Source organism: Athene cunicularia (genome assembly GCF_003259725.1).
Source record: "Athene cunicularia isolate RWA chromosome 1 unlocalized genomic scaffold, athCun1 chr1_part2, whole genome shotgun sequence".
Taxonomy (NCBI): Eukaryota; Metazoa; Chordata; class Aves; order Strigiformes; family Strigidae; genus Athene; species Athene cunicularia.
The window spans coordinates 76,170,438-76,198,080 of NW_020799092.1; the positions used below are offsets into that span (position 1 = coordinate 76,170,438).

At 43.1% G+C, this 27,643-nt stretch overlaps 1 protein-coding gene across 2 annotated transcripts in view; it reads right to left on the minus strand.

Moving 5' to 3' along the window:
- Positions 1–27,643, minus strand: part of CAMK1D (calcium/calmodulin dependent protein kinase ID) — a 128,967-nt gene that overhangs the window by 67,912 nt on the left and 33,412 nt on the right. For both annotated transcript variants that reach the window (XM_026863981.1, XM_026863973.1), the window contains exon 2: positions 21,976–22,050. In XM_026863981.1, the coding sequence (XP_026719782.1) occupies positions 21,976–21,983 (8 nt within the window). In that variant the 5' untranslated portion in view covers positions 21,984–22,050. The remainder of the gene's footprint in view (positions 1–21,975; positions 22,051–27,643) is intronic.

Consider the following 27,643-nt stretch of genomic DNA (forward strand, 5'->3'; position numbering starts at 1 on the left):
GTGCTCTAAAGCACATTTTCCCCCTCCAAATGCTTTCATTTCACCTTCTGCTGTTTGTCTCATCTATGAGCTCCAGTGCTTCTGAGATCTCCAAGGCTAGAGCAATGTATCCATGCCATTGCTAACCTCCCAGCACAAAGCATGGCAGCATGCCCCAAAGCCAGGCTGGGAGCACGGACAGATCCTTCCCCGTCCACGCTCTCAGGTTTTCCAACCAGTAGAGGATGGGATGCATCACCCCACAGACCAGATATCCACCTAGAGCACATACATGGGCACAGGATCCTGGGAGATGCTCCCAGGCTCCCACCTTAGTTGTGGCCCTTGTGCTAAGAAAAATCTCAGTTGGCCTCTGGTCTCTGTTCTGGCACAGAAAACCAGTTAAACTATTTCTGCCACTAAAATTTGCTGGTAGTAACAGCAGTTGTTAGAGGAACTGATTCTCAGTGCTCTAAGGCTGGTTAATTAGAAATCTATAGATTGACGTTACATGGGAAATAACAGATCTTTTATTTTTCAGCTGTTTAATTATTAATAAGTTAATGAGATGGAAACTGAAGTGCAAGGAAAAATTGTTCTCAGTCTGAAGGAAGTTAATATAAAATCTAAAATGCACTCTCTTCCAGCTTATTAACTTTGAGATTGATGCAATAACCTCAAGAGGGTTTTTTTAGTTTGTCTCTTAAGTTTATATTCAGATTTGCACAAAAGTAGATTCTATATTCAGACTAGATCTTGAAAGAATTTTCTTATAGAGTGAATTTTCCTACTTGGGAAAAGAAAACAGAACAAAGCCATTTATAAAGTGTGGTTAAACCTGAAGATAAATGCTACTCAGAAAATTCTTGCTCTTCAGAGATGAATCAAGCCAAGTACAGTTTTCCATCACTAAAATACAAAATGTACTCTGCAAAATTTCAGGAGGAAATTCATTATATGGCCCATTACTGATCACACATGACCATACCCAGTGCATATGCAATATTAGCCAGTTTCTGTTCTAATTTTCTTGGCATCAGAGGCAATTTCAAATTGCAGAAGCCAGACATGGGGAGATAAACTCTTGCATCATTTTGTCCATCAACCTTTTGACTGTTTGCTCTGAAGCTGCAGGATTGCTCTCCACTTCTCTGTCCTGTTCAGCTTTGAATGACAGATCTGTTCACACTTCATTCAGAAGATAACTTCAAGTATTAGGAAAGTATGTCCTCATACTCATCATAAAAATTTCCTTTTCTTTTCTTCTTACTTTCACATCACTTCTACCCTCTCTGAGGTAGATGTCTCAAACCAGCACCACCACAGAAACCTCAGCTTTGATGTCCTTTGGGTGGATGATGGTTTCCAAAGGTCTTGCACTGAGCAGGACCCTTCCCAAATTCTCTTGCTCTTCCTCTGTGAGCTACTGCCGAAATAAACCACTGCTGCTATAACATAAACCTTGTCAGGATCTCCTTCTCCTCCTTCTGAGGGTGTATGGAAACCCCAACACTAGTACCAAAATCACAAACACCTCTCTTCTCTGCCACCAGGAAATGCTGAGCTGTTTACGGAGTACATGTTACTCTCTTTTAAAATTCAAAAGAATATGTTAAAATTACCATAACTTAATGTCACAGAAGAGATGAGCTCCAAAGTTTTCTTTGGAATTTCTTACTGAACAGAAGTTTCTGCAGACAGTATTTGCTTTTCCCTGAAAAAAATGGATACATCCTTCTCCCCACCTCAGCAAGAGCCTGAATCACAGATCACGGAGCATATGGAAAAACTCACAGTGACTTCAAGGGTTTTGAGCAACGTCCCACATGCACATGTAAGCTATTAACCTAAACGTCCTTCCAGAGCATAGTTTATCCTAGACTGGGTGCCTGCTGATGTTTCTTCTGCAGAAAGAGAGAGGTTTACAGAGCTGTACTTGCCGTTAACAGCGCTGCAGAAACTGATCTCCTGGCTTTTTTAGCACCTGCAGTCAGAGTGAGTAATCAGAAACGGTCTGTCACAGTTTTCCAACAGCAGCCAATTTCTCTCCCTTAGCAGTCTGCATCCACCAGATACTGTGCATAACATACCCCATATTAATCACTGCTTGGTCAAATGAACCTCTTGAGCTCTTTTAAACTCTTCCCAGGCATTCCTGCCAGACTCTTAAATCATTTCTGTACTTCTTGTCACAGATAGTCTCAATATCCTAATGCTTTTTCAAACATCGTGGGTGATGCATGAAACTCTACATTCCCCTGTCAAGCCCTCAAAATAACTACTCTATACTTAGCAAAGGAAACACCTCTCTGTTTCAGTCACCGGGAAACACTGAGCTGTTTATGGGGCACATGTTACCACTTCCAAAACTCACAAGAATATGTATTTCCCTCTGTTGAGGCACTTGTAGGCTCTCTCTTTATCAGGGAGATATCATCACAAAACTCTTAGGGATCCACTTAGATCCAAGAACCCTATTCCTCCATCAGATACCTTTCAAGTTAGCCAATGTTTCAAAAATTATCAGGAAAGTTGTGGGGAAGGAACAGAAAGACCCTTGTTTCTCTCCAGGAAATCAACTTGAAATGGGTGCCATAAGTAACATATGCAAATATCCCTTTTTTGTGTGTGACAATTTAGTTTAGACCTTAATTGCTTAACTGAATCACTTTCAAACTGCATAGTAAAATAAATGACTGCAGAAGCCTAAATGTATGAGTATAAATACCTTTTTAAACATCTTGAATTTTTAGACAGTGAATCAAAGAGAAACAGAAGGATGCAGTCTTATTTTTAATCACTTTCCTACTACTCGGATTATAAGAAACAATGAGATACATCATAAGAGACATCTTGAGATATTTTGGCATGCTGCTAAACTGAAATTCAATGGCTTGGCATGCTATCTTGGATAATTTAACTTTGAAGTCTTTGCTAATTCTTCTCTGGATTATTGCTGAACATAAACTTGATTTCAAAGCTCACCCTGTTTGGCTTCACACATCTGAACTGAGAACGATATAAAACATTTTAAGTAGCTCCTGGAGAACTTTTTAAAAAAGTGTTATTGATGAGAACAGTGTTTGTGTGTGCTGGGATGGCCATGTGGATGCTTGTCAGCCCACGATGTGAGGGCTGAAGGGCATCAAGGAAAGGAAATTCACTGGATATTGTGGTGGAGATGGCACCATCTTGCTCGTTTGCTCTCAGCAGCTCAAATGCAGTGGCTTGGTCCGTGCTGAAGGCTGAGCCTCCCAATGGCCAACAATGCTGGCAAATTCACAGTTCCTGGGGGTGTGAGACAGAACACCAACACCTACCCACCACAGCCTTCCAGCATGATCTTCCTCACCCCTGTCCACTCTGTCCAGGCACAGTCCTTCAGGTGTAGCCCTTAGAATGGGAGTCCTGTTGGCTCTCTCTTCATAAATCTGTTTTTGAGTGTGGACTTTTCCCAGAGACTGCCCATGTGTCTCGCCTTTCCCGCCAGCTCTGACTCAACCAGCGTAGGACTGTGAGCAGCAATGAGAGGCAGATCCGTGACAGTTTCCTCCCAACATACTCCCTCCCCTCCTCCCTCACCGCCGAGCAGCTCTTCACACCGCCAGGGAAGCACAGGATGCTGCCTTAGCACTGACTCCTACCCACCAGCTGCTAAGCTTAACTTGGGACCGACAACCTGGTAGGGTAGCAACCAGCCCAGCCTCCAGGACCAGAGACACCAAGACCAGCCCTAAGACTCTCTCCCTGATCCTGAAATTGGCAGGGATGGGAGACATGCTGATCATCTCAAAGAGGTTGTGGATTTGCTTGAAGATCTGACTATGCAGATCCAATTTCAGGATTTGGGGGTCTCCTTTTGCTGGGAGGGAGATACAGGACACATCTACAGTGCCAACTAAAGGAAAGCCAGGAAACGAGCTAAAGCACTCACTTAAGCACTGGATGCCTGAGGTCCAAGGATCCCCTCCTAGCTCACACCCTGGCTCTGTTTTGGATCACTATGATGAGATCTCTCTCCAATACTTCCCAGTTTCCCACACTGGTCACCAGGTCATGCAATTCACACCTTCAGTGTCACGTTATAAAAGCACTGTTGTGGTGGACTGCAACATGGTCCTTCACATCCTGTGAGATGCTCCGAACTGAGAAAAACCAGGCAGCATACTGATCATGTGTGAGGGCCATCACGGCACCATCTGGGGCCTTGAGGAGACCAAGGGCCAAACGCTCTGTGGTGTGGATATACCTGAGATGCAGAGCAGACTGGTCATAAGTAAGGTAGGTGCAAGTCTGTCCTAGACACTTGGCCCAGGGGTCTTGAATGAAACCCTTACCCTCTTTATTTAGCAAACCCGATCCAGACAGGACTGGGAAGAATTCTCTGCTGTGAACATCAGGTTTGGTCCATTCTGACCCTTTCTCTAGATACTTTATCTGGGAGTTTTGTTTGCCATAGTAATTTTTATTTCCCTAGCTTATCACAAGCACTCTACCGTCCCATGCAATGCTGACGTTTTTTCATTTATTACAGCTTTATCCAGAGGTAAAACCTGATCTTTCACCTCTGGGACTGATCCTATCCAAGTTAGCAGAAAAATTCTATCTCAATTCAGCAGAAGCATGTTGTGCCCCTAGATATGAGCATGGACACAGGGTCTCTGCACTCCGAAGTGTGTTTGAGAAAACCCCCAGGGAGTATCAGAGCCAATATTCACTCCTTGGCTTGGCACAGAAAGCAGATCAGTGCAGCTCACCCCCGTCCCACTAGTCCTATTCGTTCTCTGTCTTTCTTGCTTCCAATCCCCCCACACAGTCCTTGAAGATCCCTTTGAGGCATTTAGTTTGTACAGTAAAAGGAGGAGGGCATTCCTTATTGAATGGGGAATGAGATTATCTAACAGTCCCAGATATTTTGATGGTTGTTAATTTTCATCACTCCGTTTAATGCAGTTTTGATAGGAGAGGCAAGCAAGCCTCTGCTCAGTGCAGTTGAGACCAGGAGCCAGATCAGGGCAGAAATCATTGGGTCAATACAGTTTGAAGATACAACTGTAACTCCCCCTCAAATTGGTGGTAAACACTGGATCATTGTAGCCACAGAACGGCCATGCAGAACAACCATGCCCTAGCTTTTGAGGGCAAAATCTGCCACTATGCAGACACATACATGGTGCCACCTCATAGCACAGTGTGTGTAGTCACTTGTGCTGGTCATTTGAAAGATGATCTTAGGTGTCCTACAGCCTTTAAAACTTTAAGTGATTAGTATCAGACTGAAGCTATCTACCTAGGACTTTCAACCAATCTATCTGACCACGCGTAAATCATTCTCCAAATTGCTTGTAGCCCGACTGAGAAGGAGCAGATTTCAGGGGAAATAAAGCAAGTGCAGCTCAAAATAGTACTTAAAATAGCCAAAGCTGGAATTCGCAGTCCTCCAGATCAATTTTGGGCGTAACTGTTAGTTCTGGTGGTCTGTTACCTCTGTCCTCTATGAACCCTACTACTCCACCAGTGTGTGGTACCACCAATGTGTGGCAGCACTTCTTAACATCGCCTTTATTTTTCTCCTATGACATGACTATAAACAACATTTCTGAAAAAAAAAACCCATATCCAGGGTATTACAGATCTTGATAATCTATGATTAATAAGATTGTAGGAGTAGGTCTTTTTTTCCTGGACAGTTATATTTTCACATGTTGCTTAAACTTAGCAATGCACACAGCAGAAACAAGTCTATTCACTATGCCTCAGATTTGTAAAGAACTCATTGAAATGGTAAATGAAATGTTTAGAAAACTGCTGAAAAAAACCAAAGCCATCAAAATCTCAGTTAATTAGCATTAGCTAAGTAACTGCAGGAATAACTGAATTAGTCTATTTTCTTGCTGTAGGTAAAGATTAAAAAGTATTCAATTTATGGCAGTTTTCAAGTTGCTAAGGATTATGAGAACAATACACACTATTTTCAGCTCACCAAGGAGAGTGAATCAAATACAAGAGCCCAATCTTTCAAAAACAGTCCTTCAGATGATTCATCTACAGAAGTCTGGCTGGAATGCCCTGCGTGACCTGATACCATTGCATTGCCTCTCTGTGGGAGCCCAGGCAAAGTCCCCACCACACGCTCAGACAAGTAATTAAGAGAAATCTTACTCTTACTGGGCTTAAAAGGGAAATCTTGCATATGTCATGTATGGTAGAGGAACACTGAAAACAGGCAGATCCTGTGGCTCAGCCAGGGTGTAAGAGCCTCACTCCAGTAAAGGAAACAACTAGCAAAGAAACTCTGGACAAGTGTCATCATGTCAAATTTAACGGCTGGTGCTGGTTAAACTTTGGTTCTTTTGTCTAAAATAGGACATTTTTAGTACAAATTTTATTATCCATTGTTTATCTATATAGACAAGCAAGGAAGGAGAGGCAGTGAGGTTGCCCTCTATGCAAAAAAAAAAATAAAATTAAAAATTGAACAGTCGCACAGAGCTGTCTTTGAAAAACAGTGATAAACAGGCCAAGCCAACAACAGAAACCTGGTGGTTGGTGTTTACTACAGACCACCTAACCAAGAGGAGGATGTTGATGGAGACTCCCTCCTTCAACTACAGGATACACCACGGTTGTGGGCCCTGATCCTGCTGGAGGACTTCAACCACTCTGACATCTGCCGCAAAAGCAGCCAGAAAGCTGTCAGTGGCCCAAGAGACTCTTGGAGTGCACTGAGGATAATTTTTTAATCCAGGTGATAGACTGTCCAACCAGAGAAGTGACCTGCTGCTCACCAGCACAAATGGGCTTGGAGGTACTGGTGGGTGAAAAGCTGGACATGAGTCAGCAATGTTCAGGTTGAACAGGACTTTGAGCAACCTCATCTAGTGAGATATGTACCTGCCCAGTGGCGGGGGGGGTGGACTAGATGATCTTTAAAAGGTACCTTCCAAACCAAACCCTTCTGTGATTCTAGAAAATAAAGTTTCAGAATTTTCAAAAGTAATTCTGAACATATCACCAGAAGTAAAACCTTATAAGCAACTGTATTTGCTTTATAAGGCAAAGGCTTCACAGATTAATTGTACAAGAGAGCGCTGCACTGGCACCTGACGTTATCTACTGAGTAAGAATTCAGCATGAAGGAAAGTAGGATACTTTTTCTTTTAGGAATTTCCCTGAAAAACATAAATAATGCTAAATTCTCTAAAATGGGTCATTATATGAGAAGCAACACATTGGAAAGAAAATATGTTTTCTGAAAGCAATTTTAAAGGGCACTTGCATATTCAGACTGAAAATAAAGATTATTTTATGGATCCAAAGTCCAAATATAATAAAAACAGTACGCACCTCCTTTGCCTTGAAAATAACTATTCAACAGGACCAAGACCCAGAGGTTATGAATATAATTTGTTACCAGAGGCTATAGATTAAGTAAACAGCAAGAAAGTAAGTTTTGTGTTAACAGTACACATGACTGAGGGTACACAAGAGAGTGTCTTGAAGACAGAGTCAATTCTCCTGCTGCTGTTTCAGGCTCCCTCTCCCATTTCTTCTCCTTGTCCTCCATTTGGGAGAGACCTAATCACCATACAGAGGTGCCTGTGGCTAAATAAGGGCTGGCATACCCAGGTGGGAATTACATCGCAGAATGCAACTCTGCAAACTACTAAAACCCTCGTGTTCACGCCAGTGGTGAGAAAGCGGACAGGCTGAAGTTTAAATTGTGTCAGAAACCTCTGAAAAAAGCATGCCAGGAAGAAGCTCCTGCTGCAATGATTTGTGCCATGAGGCAATGGACAGCAGTAACAGTGCCAGACCAACAACTCTTAATGGATGAACCGATGTGTCCTGCTCTCAAATCTCAAAAGTCAAACCAGGAGAAATCCTTTAGATACTTTGCTTAATGTTTTTTTGGTGACATTATCCATATTTTTGCAGAGGCAGCTGGATTCAGACTAGTTATTTTGAGAAAACCTTTGACATCAAACTAAACTAGCCTTTAATCAATATCACTGTGCCAAAATTTGCGCTTTAGACCACTTGGTGTTTGTTCAATATATTTGTCCGAGACACTTACATGCCTAAACTGATATTACTATCTCAAAACTTCACAGAGTTTAACATACTTATCCTCACAGCATTCATACATGACAGAAAGGGCAGTTATTTCCACTTCCCAAAGGAGGACCAGAGACCAGGCTGTGCCTGGCCTGTCCCTGAGTGGGATCAGGGCACTGCCCAACAGTCGTCCATGCTGTCAGGGCTGCTGGCACGCTGCCCTGGACCAGTTCACCCTGAACCATCCATCCTCCTGGCCAGTGCCTGACCACAGCTCTGTGGATAGCACCAATACAGACCTTTTTTATTTACTGGTACAGATGTAGTCAAAAAGGTCATTCATATCCACCCCCAGAGTAGGAATAAGATGCCCAAGCACACCCAGACAACTTTCCCAGCAGGGTATGGTGGGTTTGAAGGCATCTATATCAAATCTAAGGCCCTCATGCCACCAAGAATCTCCTCCAAAGGCCCCTTCTGGTGTTTATTGTTGAAGCCAAAAAGTATTTCAAACATAGAGCTGATTACTAGTTATCTTACTTGTTATTGTAATGTGTCCTGGTACATCCATCACTTTGCGTTCACTCTTTGGCATGTGAACATGAGAGAGATGGGGAAGAGACCCAGAATGACTTTCTTTCTGACCTGGAGGGCACCTGGGCAGACTGGGGATTCCCACACCACCCACCTCACCTCAACCCCTCAGAGATCCAGGCACACTGCACTCCGGCTGCACAGAGGGAGCACGAGCCATGGTCCCCAAAGCAGAGGGAGGTGATGGAACCAGCCTGAGGAACTGTGTGCTCAGGCACAGTGCTCCTTTGTCCCCTTATTTGTAATAACCACTGCCATCTACACAAAGCATAAAGAAATGGATATTCAATTATGGATGCTGCTGTTCAGTTTCTATCTAGCTTGGGTTTAAACTGCTGTTTTATAGCTCTCCCTTACCAAAGTTTTAATTGCTGCTTCTTTTTGTTCCCCTCTATCATGGGTATGATGCATTTGGTTGCATCCACATCTGTGCACAGTAGACAAAATCCTGGCTCTATGTAAGTGGATTTTTAACTTTGGATGTCATACCTCTGCTGCTTTAGATTTCCACATATCTACACCATAAGAATCAATAAATCTATGCGATGGCCATCACTGATCATGTTGTGCATAACCCAGGCAGCCTGGGTTATGTTCTGTATAGGTTTCTGCACAGATATGGATTGGATGGAGGGATAAAGCTGCTGCACAGGTAGTGTACACCCTGGGGTACCTAGGGAAACACCAGACGGGATTGAGGCATACCTGAACATGTTTTCCAAAATAGCCAATAGGTCGCAGCAAACAAATCCATTCACCTTTACTCATTCCTAGATGAACCACAGTGCTCCTTGGTGGACAATGCCAGAGGTACTAATTTCTTTTAACAACTTACTGCATAAGGAGTAGCATTAACTTGAGGGGGAAAAAAAAAATCAAAACCAATTAATTTTACCCAGAATTAATTAGGAAAGTATTCTCTTTCTGTGAGCAGGGAAATTACAAGACAAAATGATCTGAGACCACAATGTAAATCAATGACAGAGTAAGACAAGAGCTCAAGATTTTGAGACCTGTGTTCTTTAACCACAAAAACATCCTTGCAAGACTCTGGAGAGCAGCAGCCCCTGGTTCCTGCTACACATTGCTGGTAAACAAGCAGAATATTTTTCCATAGATAAAGAGACCTGTCCCTTACCCACTCTGCACTGTTTTTAGCTTACAGAACACTGCAATTCCTCTAGCAGAATACACTCAGTCTTCCCAGCACATCAGAGACAGACTAATGAGCACCTACCACTGAGATACTGTCTCTGCTTCTACTTTTCCTACCATATGGCTCAGCTTCTGCTTTTCCCTCCTCGTCTTTCAAGTCGTGAGCCATCTCCTCTGCCACAATCCCTGCGGTGGCAGCAGGAGCCCCTGTTCAGGGGGCTGCATCAGCAGTGCACACAGCAGCATACCAAAATTTAGAGCCAGCCAATCCTTCCTGACTCATTAACGGCAGACAGGTATTTGCAGTGGTCCTTCAAGACATTAGAGGCACACCATTATGTAATTTGCCTTGCCAGAGGCTGTCACACAGCAGGAAAGGCAACCAAGCAATAAAACACACCTGTGCCTGCCTCTTGCCAGCATCCAAGGGGTTGTAACATACAGCCTGGCTTTACGTGACCTATAGCAGAATATGAGATGAGTAGCAAGTACCGTCCCCTCTGGGATGTCTCTGGCACGCTATGCTGCTGCAGTTTTGGAGAGCAGTACACCTGCCTGTGTGATGAGGGAAACCTGTAGCAAAGCACTTTGTGCAGGAGCGAAGTTATCCCTGGATGAAGATACGTGCAAGTGGAGTGAGCTGAGAGCAGACATGCAATCAGGAAAGAAGCTCAGCCACAGGTAATAACCTCATATATGACTATCACCTGGTCACATTTAACAGCATACTCCAAGAAAAAAGGATATTCAGGCCAGAGAGCAGCTCTAGTCCTTCACATAAATGCACAGAGAACAGCTACCTCAGTTGATTTTTTTTCCTTTTCCTCCTACTTTGTTTTTTTGCCTGTGCTGTTATTCAAACAGTTGCCTTTTTGCACTAAACTTTTGAATATACACAGCCATGAATACACTCGCAAATTTCTCAAGTTAATTCAGCTCAGTTGGGTCCAGAATTAAAGGAGAGACTGTTCAATAGCACCTCTCTCCATCTTAGTGGGTAGTGCTGCCGGCAGCAGCAGCGCTCCTCACTCCTGCATACAGTAAACATAAACATCCTACATAAAGTAAATGCTCACATACAGCAGAGAAATGCTCTCTCCCTAAAACGTTCCCATATGCTGTTTCTCAGAGCAGCTGTGGCTCTCCTGAGCCTGGCTATATCTCAACAGTGAGGAAAGGGACTGTGACTTCAACCATGTTAAGCTCATGGGAAACAAGGGTGCAAGATAAAATGCCTTTCCCCAGGAAATTTGTGTTTTAACATACATATCATCTGGTGTAAAGTATAATGCAATCTTCAGTGACAGAAATCTTACCTACGTTTCCTTTGTCACCCTTCAAACTAGGCAAGACAGCACCAACGTGAATCAAAATCTTTATACGGCAAATCCAGCTGCAAAAACCTCTGGAAAGAGCAGATTTAAAAGCTTCTGGCAGAGAGTTTCCAAGCCCAAGAAGCAAAACATCAGAAGCACTTGCTGCAAATGGTCCTGCCCTATGCTTACAGGGAAACAAGCATCAATCAATGGAAAAGACCCTGGGCTGTGGTGAGATAAATATTGCCACAGATAAGCCCCATGAGCAATCAGAGGAAGGTAATTTACCTCTTCTCTGTTCCGTATCACTTAATATATTTACAGTTCTGTCCAGTGGCACTGGGTAACATTTTACAAAAGTGTGACCATGAGTGTCAGGACTGAGTTTATCTAACACTACTGTCATGACAAGGATCTTCATAATGATGGCAGGGTGGATGCTTGGCCCTGTTTTCTCCTAAAGGAATAACCCCTTCTCTGGAGCTGTAAGCGACTCACAGCAGAGTTTCAATGGCAAGAACCCTAAGGCAGGGATAAATATTTGCATTAATTTTATTTTGCTAATTGTTTTTTAAGAATGCCAACCCCAGCTTTTAGTAATGCTGCCTCTTTGTATGTTTACATAGGTCTTAAAATCTGAGCTCTCTTTCAGTGGATTTCAAATTGTATTTCTGACTTCTTTTTCATTAAAATGCATTTTGGAGAGGGCTATTTCTTTCCTCAGGGACACACAGATATTTAAAGGCTCCACTACATCTCATCTGTGTATGTCAGTGCTCCTTAAAGTATCATCAATTAGGGATGAAGAAAATAGAATTACAGTGTAGTTAAGTGCTACTAACCGACAGAATAATCAGACAGAATAAACACCAAACTCCTCCAAACCATCTTCAGTACCGTAGTAGAGAAAGCCTTTTACAGTTAAGACAGGATCACGCAGCCTCAAATGGGAATTTAGTCTTGGAGAAGAAGGGAAAAGACGACATTAGTATTTGGGTCCCTGAACACACTTTTCCTCCAATTTAGGGGAAAAAATTTCCTTTACAGGCTAAGATATAACAATGTGGCATGAATCAGAATAAAATGAGCACATGTTCTATAAATGCATCAAATAAAGGCTTCACCAGCAGCAGTATTTTCTTTTTCAAAAAAATGCTTAAGAAAGTAAAAGTTTGGCTACAGCAGACCTAATCACTCTTTCAGACAAAAGAAAAAAACAAAATTTATTTTCCATTGAATAATTTTCCAGGAAGAATGTTTAAATCAGAAAACTATGTCGAGAACTTCTGCAGTCCTATGAAAATAGATTCTGTAAGAAGAGGTAACCACAGTACTACAAAAGGAAGTCAAAACAGGATTTCAAACAGCAACCTGTCTTTCCATTAAAAATTCTAGGTTTTAGACAATCCTGTTTAGGGTGCTGACCTTCAGCCCAGCCCCAGAAAACTATATGAAATCTCCTTGGCTTCAAAAATATGCCCTATGTAGAGTTTTTGGGGCAAATACCAAACAAAACGCAAAGCAAGAGATCTTTTCTTTCAATATGAATATGAACAGGATGATAATGTTTCATCATCATCATGCTTAAGGGGTTCTTCTTCTAGGTATCTTACACAGACTCTCTGGATAATACAATATAAATATAACTGCAAGGTAGCCCAACACTGACTCAAGAGTTGCTTACAGACTCTTGCCCAGAGTAGCCCACCTGGCTACAGTGCCTAGAACAGAGGTTGGAGCTGAGATTTGAGCATGCTTCTGAAATTCAGCCTATTTTTTTTGGCCACAAAATCATTAACTGTCTTCTGGTACATACTGACATGTAACATTTGTGAACCTACTACTGTCCTCTTCACCATAGTCTGTACAACTTCCCTGTAGAGGCAAACTCAAGAGGGAAAATCAACTGTTAATGATGCTTTCGCCGTGTAAAAAAATGGACTTGTGAACACCAATGTTAATTTTGCATCTTGCTTCAATGCTGTGTTCACTTCAGAGCTTTCCAGGTGGTTATGAAAGTCCTTTTCTTTTTAAATGAGTGTAGCCATTTAATCAGAATGCCTCCACGTTGTGCCTGAGAGGGATCCTACTGTATCATAATGAATTCTCATACTGTGGCATATACGGATTTAACATTTCTTATCTGCCGTGCTGCAAAGCCCCTTCCTCCTGAATTAAACACCAGCTATTTAATTGATTTTAGTGCACCACGGCATAAATTAACAGGTACTGAGAGATGCAGAACTAAATGTAAAGGCTCATTCAGTGTCTACGTGAACATCAAGGAACCAGATGAAACTTCTGGGCAAAGCATGAAAGGCAGGAGATGGTTATCCAAAGCCAACAAAATGGAGAGAAAATTGCTAGGGCTCTAAATAGCTACCTGCCTGCTGTTTGGAGAGAAAGGCCTCACTCTGGCTCTCAGGGAAGCAGTGATATTATACAGGATTACTGGCAGATGTATGTTTCTGCCCTGTGAATTGCCCATATGAGACCAAGCTACACAATACAGGCACATACGCCCCCGTGCCCAGCTGCAACAGGGAGCCCTAATTGGGGAGTTAGTGAGGGAACTGCTGGTGGGCTGAAGGAAGAAATTATTGCTGTAAAAAAACAATCAAGGCACATACTCTCACCCTAAGGATTTTGTACCGGCCCTTGCTGGGGACATTACATCAAATAACCCTCAGAAAGTACTTCAAATAACTCTCAGAAAGAACTTCAATCTTTCTGTAACTTTAAAGAATAATACATTAAAACAAGGTTTATTTGGAATCTTGGCTAGACCTCTTGTTTTCCTCATTGACAAGAGCAGCTTCGCAACAATTGATATCTTAAAGAAAAATATCCATTTTTGTCTGGACTGTTCACATTTCTGTAAAAGCAAACAACATTATAATGCTGTCTGTTCAATGAAAATGTGGAAACGTTTCTCCATTATCTCTTTATTTCCAAGGCTACAGGGAGAAAAAAATCAGTCTCCATCAGAGGTAGCATAGCACTTTGATTGAAAAAAAACCCCTCAGTGTTGCCTTGGTAATGAGTCCATAGTGGGACACTTCAGACTGAGCTAACAGTAATGAGTGCAAGCTTTGGAGCAAGGATGTTGACAGTCATCTACACCTGTTGAAGCTGACTGCCTACAAGTGGTTTTGGAAATCATAAGTCTTTTATAGTCCCCAAGTTGAAGGAGATTCTCACCATTCCTCTGTGGCTGTAGGAAGGCTGGTCTGATGCCCATGGACTCTATAACACCTGCTCCTAGCCACAGCTGAAGCCCATGCACATAGAACAGCAGGAGGAAGCAATAGGGTTACTGTTCATGTGCCATTCCCAGGAGAAGGTGCTGTGTTTGGAGGGGACACAGGGAGTAGGAGCTACCAAAAGTCCTACCATAGCCAGAAAAAAGAAGAAAAAACAAAGTGCTAAGGGCAGCATCATCCAATGAGCACATTCACACTTTCAGGATCACACACAATGCCCACAATTACCAGTGTCTAAAAGTCATCTTGGTGATCACTCTGTGATCTGTTAATGTGTAACCAACAAACCTGCCTATGCCCCAATCTCAACCCCAACATTAACCTTTCCTAATCTGATTATAACCTCTCAGCCACTGGAAAAGGGGAGCTACTCCTTTGTATTGAACACTCACCAGTGTAACCCAACTGATGTAATAATCTTTTTTCCCCACAGAAAAAGATATGAAATTGATGTTGGATTAATAGCTCCTACCCAGTTCCCAGGGGCACAGTGCCAGGGGTCAGATTATTATGTGGTCAGAAGCTTGCAAAGATTTAGTGGGAAAGTACTGAAGTACAGTGAGATTAACTCCTTTAGCCTCTGAAGAGGGTAGCCTGCACTGTTCAGTCAATATGCCTTCAAAGATTTTGATAAGGCATGATTTTATTTTTTAAAGATACCTTTTTTCTGAACTATACTGATAGACCATGCTCTGACTGCATTAAGCACTAGAAGTGGGCTGGAATCAAAACCTGTATTGCACATGCCCAGGTAATAATGGCAATTTCAAAATCTAACATCCCAGCTCTGCAATTTGGGCCCACATCTGCAATATGTCTGTGCTGAAGGCTTTAATGGGCCCAAGATTCATTCTCCTTCTCCCACGATCATGGTCTGATGCTCCCAGTTGTGTCATACATGCTGAACCCTGTTGCTGCTGTCCCTCTTCGCTTTCCACATTCACCAGCTGAATACACCCTTAAGAGAGCTGTGCCTTCCATAGCACCATCCCCCCAGTTCAAAAAACTCTTGTCCATAGAATCAGCAAAAGACTTTTTTCATCCACAGGGTGTGGTTAGTGCCCTTTCTTACTCTACTGCAGACTCACAAAGGCTGCTTTGCCCAAATCACTGATGTTTCACTCCACAAGCTGTGAGGAAATGAAGTCTTGCCTAACTAAAGCCCCTAAGTCTCTGCTCACCTGTGCCAAAGCCCAAGCAAAGCTCCCTTGGCACCTTGCAGCCTCCTCCCTGGCATGCCCAGATGCACCTCAGCCTTTCTGGTGCTGTAGTTCTTAAGTAGCATTTGCTCAAAAAACCTGACAAAGCCAAGTGAACAATTTATCCAATAGCTGGTTAATATAAAATTCATGTATATTTGCTTGACCAGGAATTGGGAACAGGTCTTTCCTTGGTCCATCCATTGAGTGTCCTAGCCAATAAACCCCATGAGATCCATCTGCCACATACATCTAACCACACATCTTATTCCTGGGCAGCATGAGGATACGCAGGAAGCGTGGGATCCAAGGCTTTTAACACAGACCCAGTGTATTTTCAGTGGGTGCAGGGCACTAATTTGGGCTGGCACTTTTGAGATACCTCATCCAAGCCAGGAGTATTGGAAATAAAGAAGAGCAGAGTCCGTGAGTGTGCAGTTGATCTCCCATCCTGTGCCATGAAACAAACTGAATCCCCTGGTCCACAGTCATCATCTTCAGTGTTCTTCATTGCTGGTGGTGTTTCTACTGTTACCATTACTGTTATTACTAATAATGATAATAAACTCACCACCTGCAGAAGAAGGTGGTGCTGAGGGGCTACTCTCAGATGCTTGGACATAAGTAGTTTCTGCTGCTAAAGAACCCCGCTTGCTTTTATCAGTCATATAAATCCCATTGTGAATGCCGAGTTATTTCCTTCTGTCTTTTGCATAATGCTTTACAGGCACAAAACCCCCACCAACTAGTATGAGAATAAATCTCACTTAAGGAATGCAGTGCAGCAGATCTATGTTTTGCTTTAATTAGCATCCTGATGTGATAGTGGCTTGGCGTGCGTATCGCTGTTTTGTAACACAGTGCGTCCTTGCTAGACTCCTTAAGGAACCTGGTAAACACGGCACTTCCCTCCATTGTCTGTTGTTTTTCTTGGAGGCTGAATATTTTCATTGAAATGTCACTTGCACACCCCGTCCTTGCTCGGCTGCTCTCGGAGTGCGCTCAGGCATTGGGCTTTCAAAAAACAAAGGGAATTCAGCACTTAATCACTGCTTCGCGCTTCGCTTACTTATTTGCAAAACAAGGTGAAAGGCAAAATCACAAGCAACATCATACCGGTAATAATAAAAACTTCCACAGATTTTACTGCAGGTAGGTACCTGCCTGCTTGAGCTGCCTGCCAAGCCATTACAGGGCTACAAGGCGCTTGCATGTGGCAGGGGAGGGCTGATAAAGAGCAGGAATGGGACACTGGGACTCTGAGCCTGCAAACTTCTGGGCAGGGCTCTTCTCGGTGCGTGCGTGACTTGCACCAGGCAGGAAGGAGTCCCTGTCATCTTGGCTTTTCTGTGATGGAAATCATCTGAATAATTCAGCGGAGTTAAGATGCCAAGCTGGGAAAAAAACCCAAGGTCAGGGCTTTAGGATTGGTTTGGGCTGGGATTTTTTGCAAAGGTAGGGAGAAGCATTTTGAGGTTGGCTGAACCAGGCTGCTCACCTTAAAAGCTCGCTCTCAGCAGAGATGTTAAAGCTTCAAAAGTTCTCATGCAGGGGAAAAACTCTGGTTTCCCTAGAGAATCAGAAACACCAACTGACAGGATCCAGGTAAAGCAGGCCTCCTATTGAGAGGATCAGACCCACTCTTTGGGAGCACAGCCCCCCAGAGAGGTGGAAAGATATGCCAGACTGACAGTAGGGTTTTCACTTTCTTTAACTAGATCCAGGTATTAATAGGAATTCCTCTGCATTTGGCAGAAATACGAAAAAAAAGTGCAGAGAAACTCAGAGGTGGGTGTTCAAATTTGATCATTACTTACCTAGCAAACACGCTTTACAGAGCCTTCTCCTGTAACCTGTACCTGTTTGAACACTCTTGTTACCTTCAGGAGGAATTAGAGAAATAAGACTTCCTGCATAGCAAGTTCAAATTGCACCTTGGAAGACTTAGATATTAGGAAATGCTCCATACCCCTAAGGATGTTAAGCAATGGTGTTGATTCCCTGGGGAGCGTTGCAACTGCAGATTTTTAACAACAGGTTAGAAAAACATCTGCTAAGGCTGATTGGCTGGCAAAGGCGGCATATCCTGCACCGAAACAGGCAGATGAATTCCATAAACTTTGGAGGTGCCTGTTAGACCTATTTTAGCATGTTTTCCAAAGTCAGTGAGGCAATGGCTCTCCATCCCAGTTTGCCAGCTCTTAGTAACTTCTGACCAACTGGGTGAATTTCAACCAACTTTGAGAGAAGAGTACAGACAGCAAAAAATATTAAGTTCCTACATATTTCAAGCAAATATGGATGAATAAAGGAGAACAAGGAAATTAACATCTTCATCAGTTTTTAATGTGGTCCCATATACTTTTGGAGAGGCAACAGCCCTAGCTCCTGTGGCTTTGACTAGCACAGGGTGCACACAAACCTGCGGGAAACCAAACTGCTTCACACTTCAATGCAGGTGAACAATACACATGAAGTCAGAGTCAAGCTTTCTGGATCTGTGCCGGCCTGCCCAGGCAGCACGTTCAGAAACAGCGTTTGCAAACAGTTCCGTAACACTCAGACAGAAAAGATTTTTGTTTATGTAAATCCATTTCCATGCATGATTTTCCAGCACGCAGAAGATGAATCATCAATACCCAAAGAGGACTATTATGGCAGTGACTTACTAACCACAACAGGTTATCTGGATTTTTCCCTGTATTGATGAGGTGAAGTAAGGCAGATAGCTTAGAAATACGGTAGGGTAATCCTTACCAAGCAGCACCAAAAGCAACCAAAAATCCTATAACTGCTCGTTAATGAGCTTACTATCATACCAAGACATAGTTCAACAAAATTTCTATTTCTGCAAGGCACTTTATTTCCCCCTGTCTTCTACAATATCCTCTGGGGAAATCTCACTGAGCATCCAGAAGCAATGAGTATTTTAGTGTTTGTCTTTGTGCAGGTCTTAACAGCACTATAGGAAATCCAAGTTTGGAAAGGAGCAGGTGTTTTCTTGATTTCAAAGCACATAATCCTAATGGAAATATGACAAAATCTAAATGCTCTACAGGACTTTTCTACAGTGCCTGCAACATTTTTATCAGAATCGTCACAGAAGAGACAGTGATTAACCTTCATCTGTATTCTGCTTTGCAGCTGCACCAGTAACTCTACCTCATACCAAAGCTGAGGAATACTGCTTGGAGCAAGAGACAGCATGGAGCTGTCCATAACCTTGCCAAACTTAGAGTCACTGCACTGGAATATCCTGTATTTTGGTACAATAAATAAAGACAAAATGTCTCAGCCATTTCTAAGGAGCAGCTTAATGCTTTGAGACAGGACATGAAATGCTGAGCTGTCAAATCTGGGGATCTCCAAACTGGACTTCTGGTCTACCTTGCTCTAAGAGGATTGTGCCAGTTTGAACGGTTTTATAATGGCTTGTATACAATGTATGTGAAAACAAGGTCATGAAACCAAAGCTAGAGAGATCAAATTTCCCCATGAATGTGCCAGGAAACACACAGGACAAATTCACCAGCAGCTATGTAACCCTGGGAAGAGCTCCCAGAGGGACTGCAGGAGTAAATTATGAAGTACACACGGACAGCCACTCTTCGCCTCCCTTCTTACCAACTCCAGCATACACACTGACACCTGTGCTTGCCCATACCTTTGACAGAATAAATGAGGTGCAAAATTTATCTTTTAAACTGGCTTTCTAACAAGCATGGTTTTCAAGTGAAAGTAGATAAATTAGAGGGCAAACATAAACAGGGAGGCTTGGTCTACCTCCAAAAGCCTTCTCTCACAGAGGTGCTCCAAGATACTCAGGGGCTGCAATGTGGATTTTCCACAACATGTCAAGGAGTGCTCTAAAGGCTGGTCATGAAAGTGCTGCCCATGCTACAAAAAAAGCTTCCCTGGGAAATGTTAGTGTCCACTTAGCAAGCAGTGAGCCATGGAGAAGGGCATATGGATTTGAGACTTGTGCCCATGACACTGATCTTTGTGTGGCCCTAATTTTATGCCCATTTAAAAAAATCTAAATGCTATTACTTCTTGAATGCTGCTTGATCAGAAGCCCTTCTACTTCATATCAAACCTTGATTTTAAATGTAGGCAACTGTTTTCTCGTTTCGGAGAAATACACAAAAATGTGAAGCTAAAAAACCCACAAGGAATCTAATAATAAATAGGGCAGCGATGTAAACAAATGGATACCTCCTGCCGTGCAACGGTTCACAGCTATTGTATCAACAAGTTGGTGTTACCTTGGAAACAAGAGATTGCCCATACATGCCTTCCCCCAGATGGAAACCAGGAAAGGAGGCAGGCAGAATTGAGCTTCAGCCTTCTGGACCTTGTGGAGTTACTCCCCAAGTGTTGATGCCAATCGATCCCAATCCCAACTATTAATGAAAATTCAAAGGCAGTGCAGAAGTTGCACCATCCCTAACGCAATGTCCACAGCGATGAGGGTGAGCACCTGGCCATTTCATCCTCTACACCTTGGGATAACACAACCTCTTTTCCAGAAAGCACAGAAAGGTTACTGCCTGGAAATACTCTGTACACAGTAGATGACAACACAACCTTTTCTGATTTGCAGCAGCAAGGAGGGCTAACAGCAATGGCCTGGCACAACATCAAATGGCTTTAATAAAATAAGCTTAAACTAAGATGTTGGACCCCATCGCTGAGGCAGATTAAGAGCATGTATACACACGAGGTTTGTCACACGGGCTCTCTGTGTGAGTGGGAGTTTGTTACAGTTCTGCCACTTGATTGCATTCAAGTGTGTGCTCATATCTTAATAAAACAACCCTGTAGTTTTTGAGGATTTTTCCTGCTTTTTCTTAATAGGAATGATAAAGTGCATCGATCCCACTCCCTGGTAGATTCAGTCTAATGCATTTGTATGCAGGTTGTCTTGGTCTGCCTCAGAACACAAGGCACAGCAATTCTTGGGGTTGGGGAGTGCTCAGAGCTGCCACCCTGAATGCTGCAGATGGGTTCTTGGCTGCTGTCTTGAGCCGGGCATCTCACCCTGGTGAGCATCAGTGAAGCTCTGTTAGGAACAGCTAAATGTTTGGCCCGTGGAAAATTAATTGGCTGGGTTTACACATACAGCTATAACAGAAAGGATAATTCCCTAGTAAGTGTTGAATTGTGAACAAGTAGAAATTTATACTAATATATATTCAGTGTCACCTAAGATTACAGGCCAACATTTCAGATAACCCAATGGTCTGAATGTATGAAATTCAGAAAAGTGAGGGTTACACTACATTAAACAAGATAATAATAAGTAGGAGTAATATTGATTTTTTTTTTCTAAAGAGTTTAAACAAAAAAAAAGGGTTTGTAAATCAACTGATCATGAAATTGGTACTTCCCACAACCCAGCTGGTTTGTTGGAATTTGTAAGACACTGATGTTCCCGTGCAAGTCCTTTTGCAGCACTCTGGGCTGAAATGTAGGGCTATACAAACAGATTAAAAATATACAGGGAACTATTCTTCCCACACTGCCAGCAGAACAACTTCTAAGGACATCTCCATGCCTGGACAGTACCAATAGACAAGGGACTGGCATAGTCCCCAAGGGCTTCCCGTAGGGTATTTAACCCCAGAGCTGCCTCTCTCAGATGCTCCAGGCTTCCCTATGGCACATCTGTCTCTTCCCACCTGTGATTTATCCCTCTGCCCTGTCTGTATGCTCTGCTTTTGTTTGAGGTGACCTCATAATTGAAAAAGAGACAGAGTAGAGCTGGTAATAGGAAATTTTAACTTCAAATCATGTTTTTTAATTGATTTCAGAAAGAGAATTAAAAAAGCACCATAAACATCTGCCTGTCACTTCCCTCCCAGGTAGAAGTGATGGGGGGATCAGGTCAGCCACAGTGTATCATGTACCTGATGGGATCCTGATCTTCTGAGGCTCAGAGGGGAAATATGGGGAAGGAGAGGGGCTCTGCTGAGAGAAATGTGTCAAGAATGTGATGAGTTACTGCTGCTGCTGAGATGAGCATGATGCTTTCTTGTAAATCCAGCACCCATGCACACAGTGGCATCTCAGGTCACCTCTCAGTATAAACCAGGTATTTGTTGAGTCACAGAGAACTAAACTCTGTCAACTCCATATGTATGGAGCCCGTTCCAATTCCCTTAACATCTCCTCTTCACTCTGGTTTGGACTGGATGAGGCTATTCACAAAACACCTTAGTTCCCAATCTCACAACAACCCAGCCCATCATGTCTGGAGATCAATTTTTAACCACCTTCTGAGGATTCTTCAGACTACAGCACACAAGACAAATACCTCCCATGTATCTCATCTTTTGGGTTAAAGAACAAAAGCAGAAAAAGAAGAGTTGAAAATTTTGACACAGAAACTTCATTAGGTTCAGTACTTACAACTGCATGACCAGATATAAATGATTCGGACTCTCATAGATGTCTTCCAGGGCAACTATATTTTCATGCTTGATCCTGAAAAAAACATAAGATGAAATAGTGATTTTTATTTTTTTAAGTGGCTGCAAAACATAAAGCTAATTTTAGTTAGACACTACTTGTCAGTGCTTTATTCAACATCATAAAACATGATTTCAACCAAAGTAAACAGTCAGAATTTCTTCACAGCCTGGAATACTGTTGCTACTCACAGAAAATTCCTCCAATCCCCTCTGAAGCTGAACTATTTAAAGGTTAACTATTTGGGAAATTAGAGGTTTACAGTTCCTGTGTCAGATGAATGAAGACGGCTAGTTGGAGACTGAAGTTTCAGGACAGTAGCAAAGCAGAGCGTGAGGGAGTGACAGAGGCAGGGTGCAGCCTGGCAGGGAGAAGGGAGGGATTTGTCTCCACACAGAAGCTGGCACAGGTGGGCAGCAGCCATATGACAGCCCCACGCTCCTTCCCACCAAATTCGCCCTGCTCTGATGTCACACCTGCTCTGGACACGCAAATTCCCCTGCAGCATTATTAAGCACCGTGTGCTTTCTGTGCAACGCCTCCAAGCATCTTCATGGGTTTTCTACACCCTCATCATTCCTACCAATCATTCCCACTAAGCCTCTTGTCAAAATGCTAGCTTTAAAGAGAAAAATCATCTCTACAAGCACACATCTAATTAACGACTAGAGCAACGCTTCTCTGGATTTGCTCCTTAAATGCTTACTAATAATTTCCAAAGGTTACGTTTAACTTGTGCAAACTCTAAAGAGACTACCAGTACAACTCCAGGGGCAGAATATTAATTACACCAATTGCAGACAATCATTTTAAGAGCAAGAGAAAGCTGGGAAATGCTAAGCAGAGACCACTCATTAAACAACAGATGGACACATTCAGAAAGAATGTTAAAATGCATCATCAGCAAATGCAAAACTCTACATGTTTGAAGGTTCAAGTAGCTTAATTAAGTTGCCCTATCATGTGTCAGCACCTCATCCTCAGCGGTCCCAACTGCCCTAACATCTGCATGAAGATGCTGAGAGCAGAAAGTCCCCTGTTCCCAGCATCTTTCCCGTAAGAACGCAGACTAATCTAATTTCCTCCAAATTCACTGGAAGGGTTATGACTGATCTGAATTTATGCCCATAATCAGTCATCAAAAGCTTCATTCATATAAGGACCTTCACACACAGGAAATTCAACATCAACAGTGTGAACTCAAATGTAACACACTACAGGATGTCAGAGCAGCAAACACTTGAGTAGGCGCCTCACTCTACATGAATATCTGGAAAATCCCTTGATATTTCAGTAGAATTTCCAGGTAGACTGTATCACAAATTAATTTTTTAATACTGACAACAGGAAACCTATACAGCACCCACTTGGCTTTACACAATACATGTTTGGAAACCTTTGTTTGGCTGTGCAGGTCTAGTCCTGATCGGGGCAGTTTTGCCTTGTTGAAGTTAGTTGAAGGTACACTAGGATCCCAAATGACATTTCAAGCAAATAGTCACTGTTAATGGAAATTATTATATGTATTTATCCACTTTCCTCTATGCACGTGAACATTCACATGATGATTTGTGTACCTCATATCATCATGGTCAAGAAAACAGTTTTAATACAAATAATCTACTGTAGCATTATCAGTTTAAAGCCTCCAACTTAGTCTGCCATGCCGTTTTTACCACACCCATATTAAGGCTTTGCGTTTCTATTTTTGAGAACCTCAGAGGTTCTTCAGCCAAACCCCCTCTGAGACAGCTGCCAGCAACACCTGACTGTCACACACGTGGCTAATGGGTGGGTTACCCACACAGACAACCAGGGAGGCGGAGGCCAGAAAAGAGCTCATCGGACATGCAACACTGCACACTGAGGGCTGCCACAAGACCCTCTTCCCTTTCTGACTTGCAAACCAAATGGGCACTGCACCACTGGCCTTGCTCTCTGAAGGCAGATAAACTTGCTCGGTTCTAAAGTGAAGGGGTTAGAAAGGGTTTAGTCCTACCACTGCGGGGTCCTCTATGCTGAGCCAGTCTGCCCCTCCTTGAAATCAGGTGCAGGATGTGAGCATGTGGGATTCAGGGAGACAGCGAATATAAAATGTAAGCTGGAAGGAGGCAGCAGAAGGAGCTGGATGACCCCCAAAATACAAAGGGAGCCACTCGCATAGGGATGAGGGCATTTGGAAGATGTCCATTTGGGAGGTGATGCCTGCACACCACTGCTGGTGGTCGCTGGACTCAAGGGGGAGATGGGAAGGAGGCATTTTTTTTCCACTTTCTCTCAGCCTCCCTAAACCCAGCAAGGCCTGAATTGTGGAGTTACAGTGCTTAATATTGGTGAAATGCACATCTCCTGCAAATGAAGCAGCTTGTCCCACACAGCATTCCTCTACTCAGATAGATTCTCAAATGACAAGCTATTTAAAGGAAAATGGAATTCAAAATTTAAAAAAAAATTAATAATAGATGGAAATCACTTGGGCAGAAACCTACGGTGTAGATGGAGTTGCAGGTTGTGTTGTGGAAGCTGGACCAGAGCAGCCGTGGGCTTCCCAGCAGAGGTCACTGCAGCCAGCAGCAGCCGCCCGTCCTCCGCCGCTCACTCCACCCGCAGAAATTCCCGGGCTCCTTTCTTCACTTAAAGCATGACCGAGCGATCGCCCACAACGCTGAGACACAATGATTAACCCTTCAAGGCTGAATACTGTTCACTGCAATAACAGCCCGGGGTTGGGGAAATCGAGTGCGGTATTGTCACAGCATTTTGTCGATACCCCAAAGGCCGACAGGGATTGGGACACGTTCGTCCCACTCCTCTGCGAGCAGATTGGCAGCGCCAGACATGCGGGTGACAGCCAAGCACACGCGTCTGTCTTGCACGGATGCTCGGGTACATCAAGAGCCGAGGAAAGCACTGTGCAGCAGCAACTACTTGATGGTCACGGATCAGGAGAGATTTGGGAATGACTTAATTAACTTTGCTTTTATCCCCCACTAGAAGCGCCAAGTGAATCTCCAAGGTTCAGAGGATTCATCCTGTTAAGCCTCCAAATGCCTTCACACAGCCCCAGCAGTGATCTTGCTTAGCAGAAATACTCACCGGACTATATGATCTCCTCAAGACCTGACAGGATTTTTTTTTTTTTTTAATGTTTTGCTCTCATTTTACAAAAGGCGAAGTGGCGTGCAAAAAAAGCTAGAAGTTCTTCTGTAATCACGTGAGAGGAGGAAGCAGAGGGGGCCAAGAAACCAGGTCCCCTGACTTCAGATCATTATCTTAACCAATGGGCCATATTATTTCAATACCTTCTCCTTCCCATCTCAGTGAGAGGATCTTAACGCCACTTCACTGCAGCCTTTTTCTTCTCTCTGTCCTCCCTCTCCAGCCTCCTCCCATCCCAACGTGTGGCTCCCACACTGCAATAGATAAACCCGACCTGGATTAACTCTGCGTAAAGTAACGTATTGATGTTGTTGTGGTATGTGATGGTGCAACATTATGACTGTAGCGGAGGGGACATGGACATGGACTGGGGTCACAGTAATTCCCATTGTTTCCAAAGAAAGGAGAAAACCCCCAAAAGTGAACATCAAAACATGGGTTTGGTTACAGCAGATTAGATCAGATTACATTTGTCACAAACAAGAGAACATCCAGCTAAGGAAATCTCCCTTACCATCCTTTTAACCTCCCCTTCATTATACTTGCTGTTTTCCCTGATGTTCTCCCTCCTTCCTGGCAAAGCCCCCGGTGCTGCTCACATTTCCCACACCCTGATGTGTTGCCACAAATCCCCACTTCTGTGACATGAAGGGCAGGTGCCACCTCCAGCCACTGCTGCTTTGGAATTCCTCAGGAATATTCAACAGAAAGAAGATGTCTAGAAATAAAAATACAAATAAATAAAGGCTAATACTTTAACCAATTCACTCAGGACTCTTCACCCCACAAGGCCCATGAGATGCTGCAATCCACAGGACAAAGAAGAGGAAAATAAATGTAGAAAGGACAATCGAGGAAATTTAAGTATACAAAAAAACCATGAAGACTGATTAGTCCTGGTAAGAAACTATGAAAAGAAAGGATGGATTCACCTCTTTCAGAGCAGCTTTGGTTTGGATGCCATGCTGCAGGCAGACACAAGACACAGTGCTCGACGCAACCATGCAAAATTATCGAGTTTCCTCTCCAGCCTTTCAGGTCTATGATTCTGCCCCTGTGCTGTTACAAAGGTGTCAACAACACAAATGAATAGAGGCAATGTTACACCTGAGAAATATTTTAATATATGAGCAAATTGCTAACCAAGACTCAAAGGAGCAAACTGAACTGGGCAACCAACACCTTCAGGTGACTTTTCTGATGATGGCAGCTGGGTAAACAAGGGCTGACGGAAGAGCCTTTGATCTGCTGTAGAGTGCCAAGCACAGACTGGTCCCCTTTGCTTGCTGCAGAGTCGCTGCACAGGAGTGTAGATAGTGGAATTGTCATTTTTCCCTGACTGCTACAGCATTCAGTGCTGCTGAAACACAGAAACATCTGCCTCTGAAGGAGGTGAAACCTGTCCCCAAAACAAGACTTGACTTTACCAGGAGTGGCATTTGGCCCTGTATGACAGTTTCCATCGTGCCAAACTGGGTGTGCTGTGGCAGTGGAGTAGTGACGAGTATGTGATGCCAGTGATGCTAAAATCCACCCTCACCACTGGCCAGCACAGAGCCACCACATCCTACTCACTGCCACCAGAAGGGCACAAGCCCCACAGGTCCAGAACTAGCCCTAATGGGCAAAACTCACTTCAAGATTTGCCAAAAAAAAAAAAAAAAAAAAAAAAAATCAATATATTCCATTTGGCTTTGGCTGGAGATTGCTTTTAAGAAGCAAATGATTAAAATATAGACATTGATGTACAATAAGGGAAACTAAATCCTTTAATGACTGAGCTTCCTGTACATCTCTGCCAGCTCCTGACCATCCCAGAGGCTAATAGGCTGAAAGTAAACTTGTTGCATATTGCCACAGATTGTCAATTAGAGGGGTAGCAGTCTGCACAGATAAAAGCAGAGGACCCAGATTTTGCTGTTGCTTTGGCTGCCGAGCTGCCAGGAGAGCATGTTAAATACCTCAGTTCCAAAGGCATTTTATGAGCTATGATTGAATCACTTACATTAACATCCATCATATTTAACACTGAAAACTAGGATCACTTAGAAGAATACTATACAAAAACCTTGGGCAAACAGGAGAGTCATTTAAGTAGGGCAGGTTCCCTCTGTAACATGTCTTTCCAAGTCAGACTGTTACATTTGCAAGACATGACATTTAATTCTGCACCTCCATGAACAGCACGTGTCATGGATAAAATGCCACAAGAAAGCACAAATAATTTTGTGAAAGCCAGAACTAACAAAACCTGAGTCTGTAAGGATTTGTACCTTTGAGTAACCAAATGTCTTTGTGAATAGATGTTCCATTTTCACATCTACCCTGCAGAGAGTTTTGCCAGCAGCATGGGGGTTACTGGCCTTGATGAATTCACTAGTTGGCCAAGAGAAGTGTTTAAATCACAGCTTCTGCTCTGAAGAACACTAGAAACTTACCTCTGCTCCGC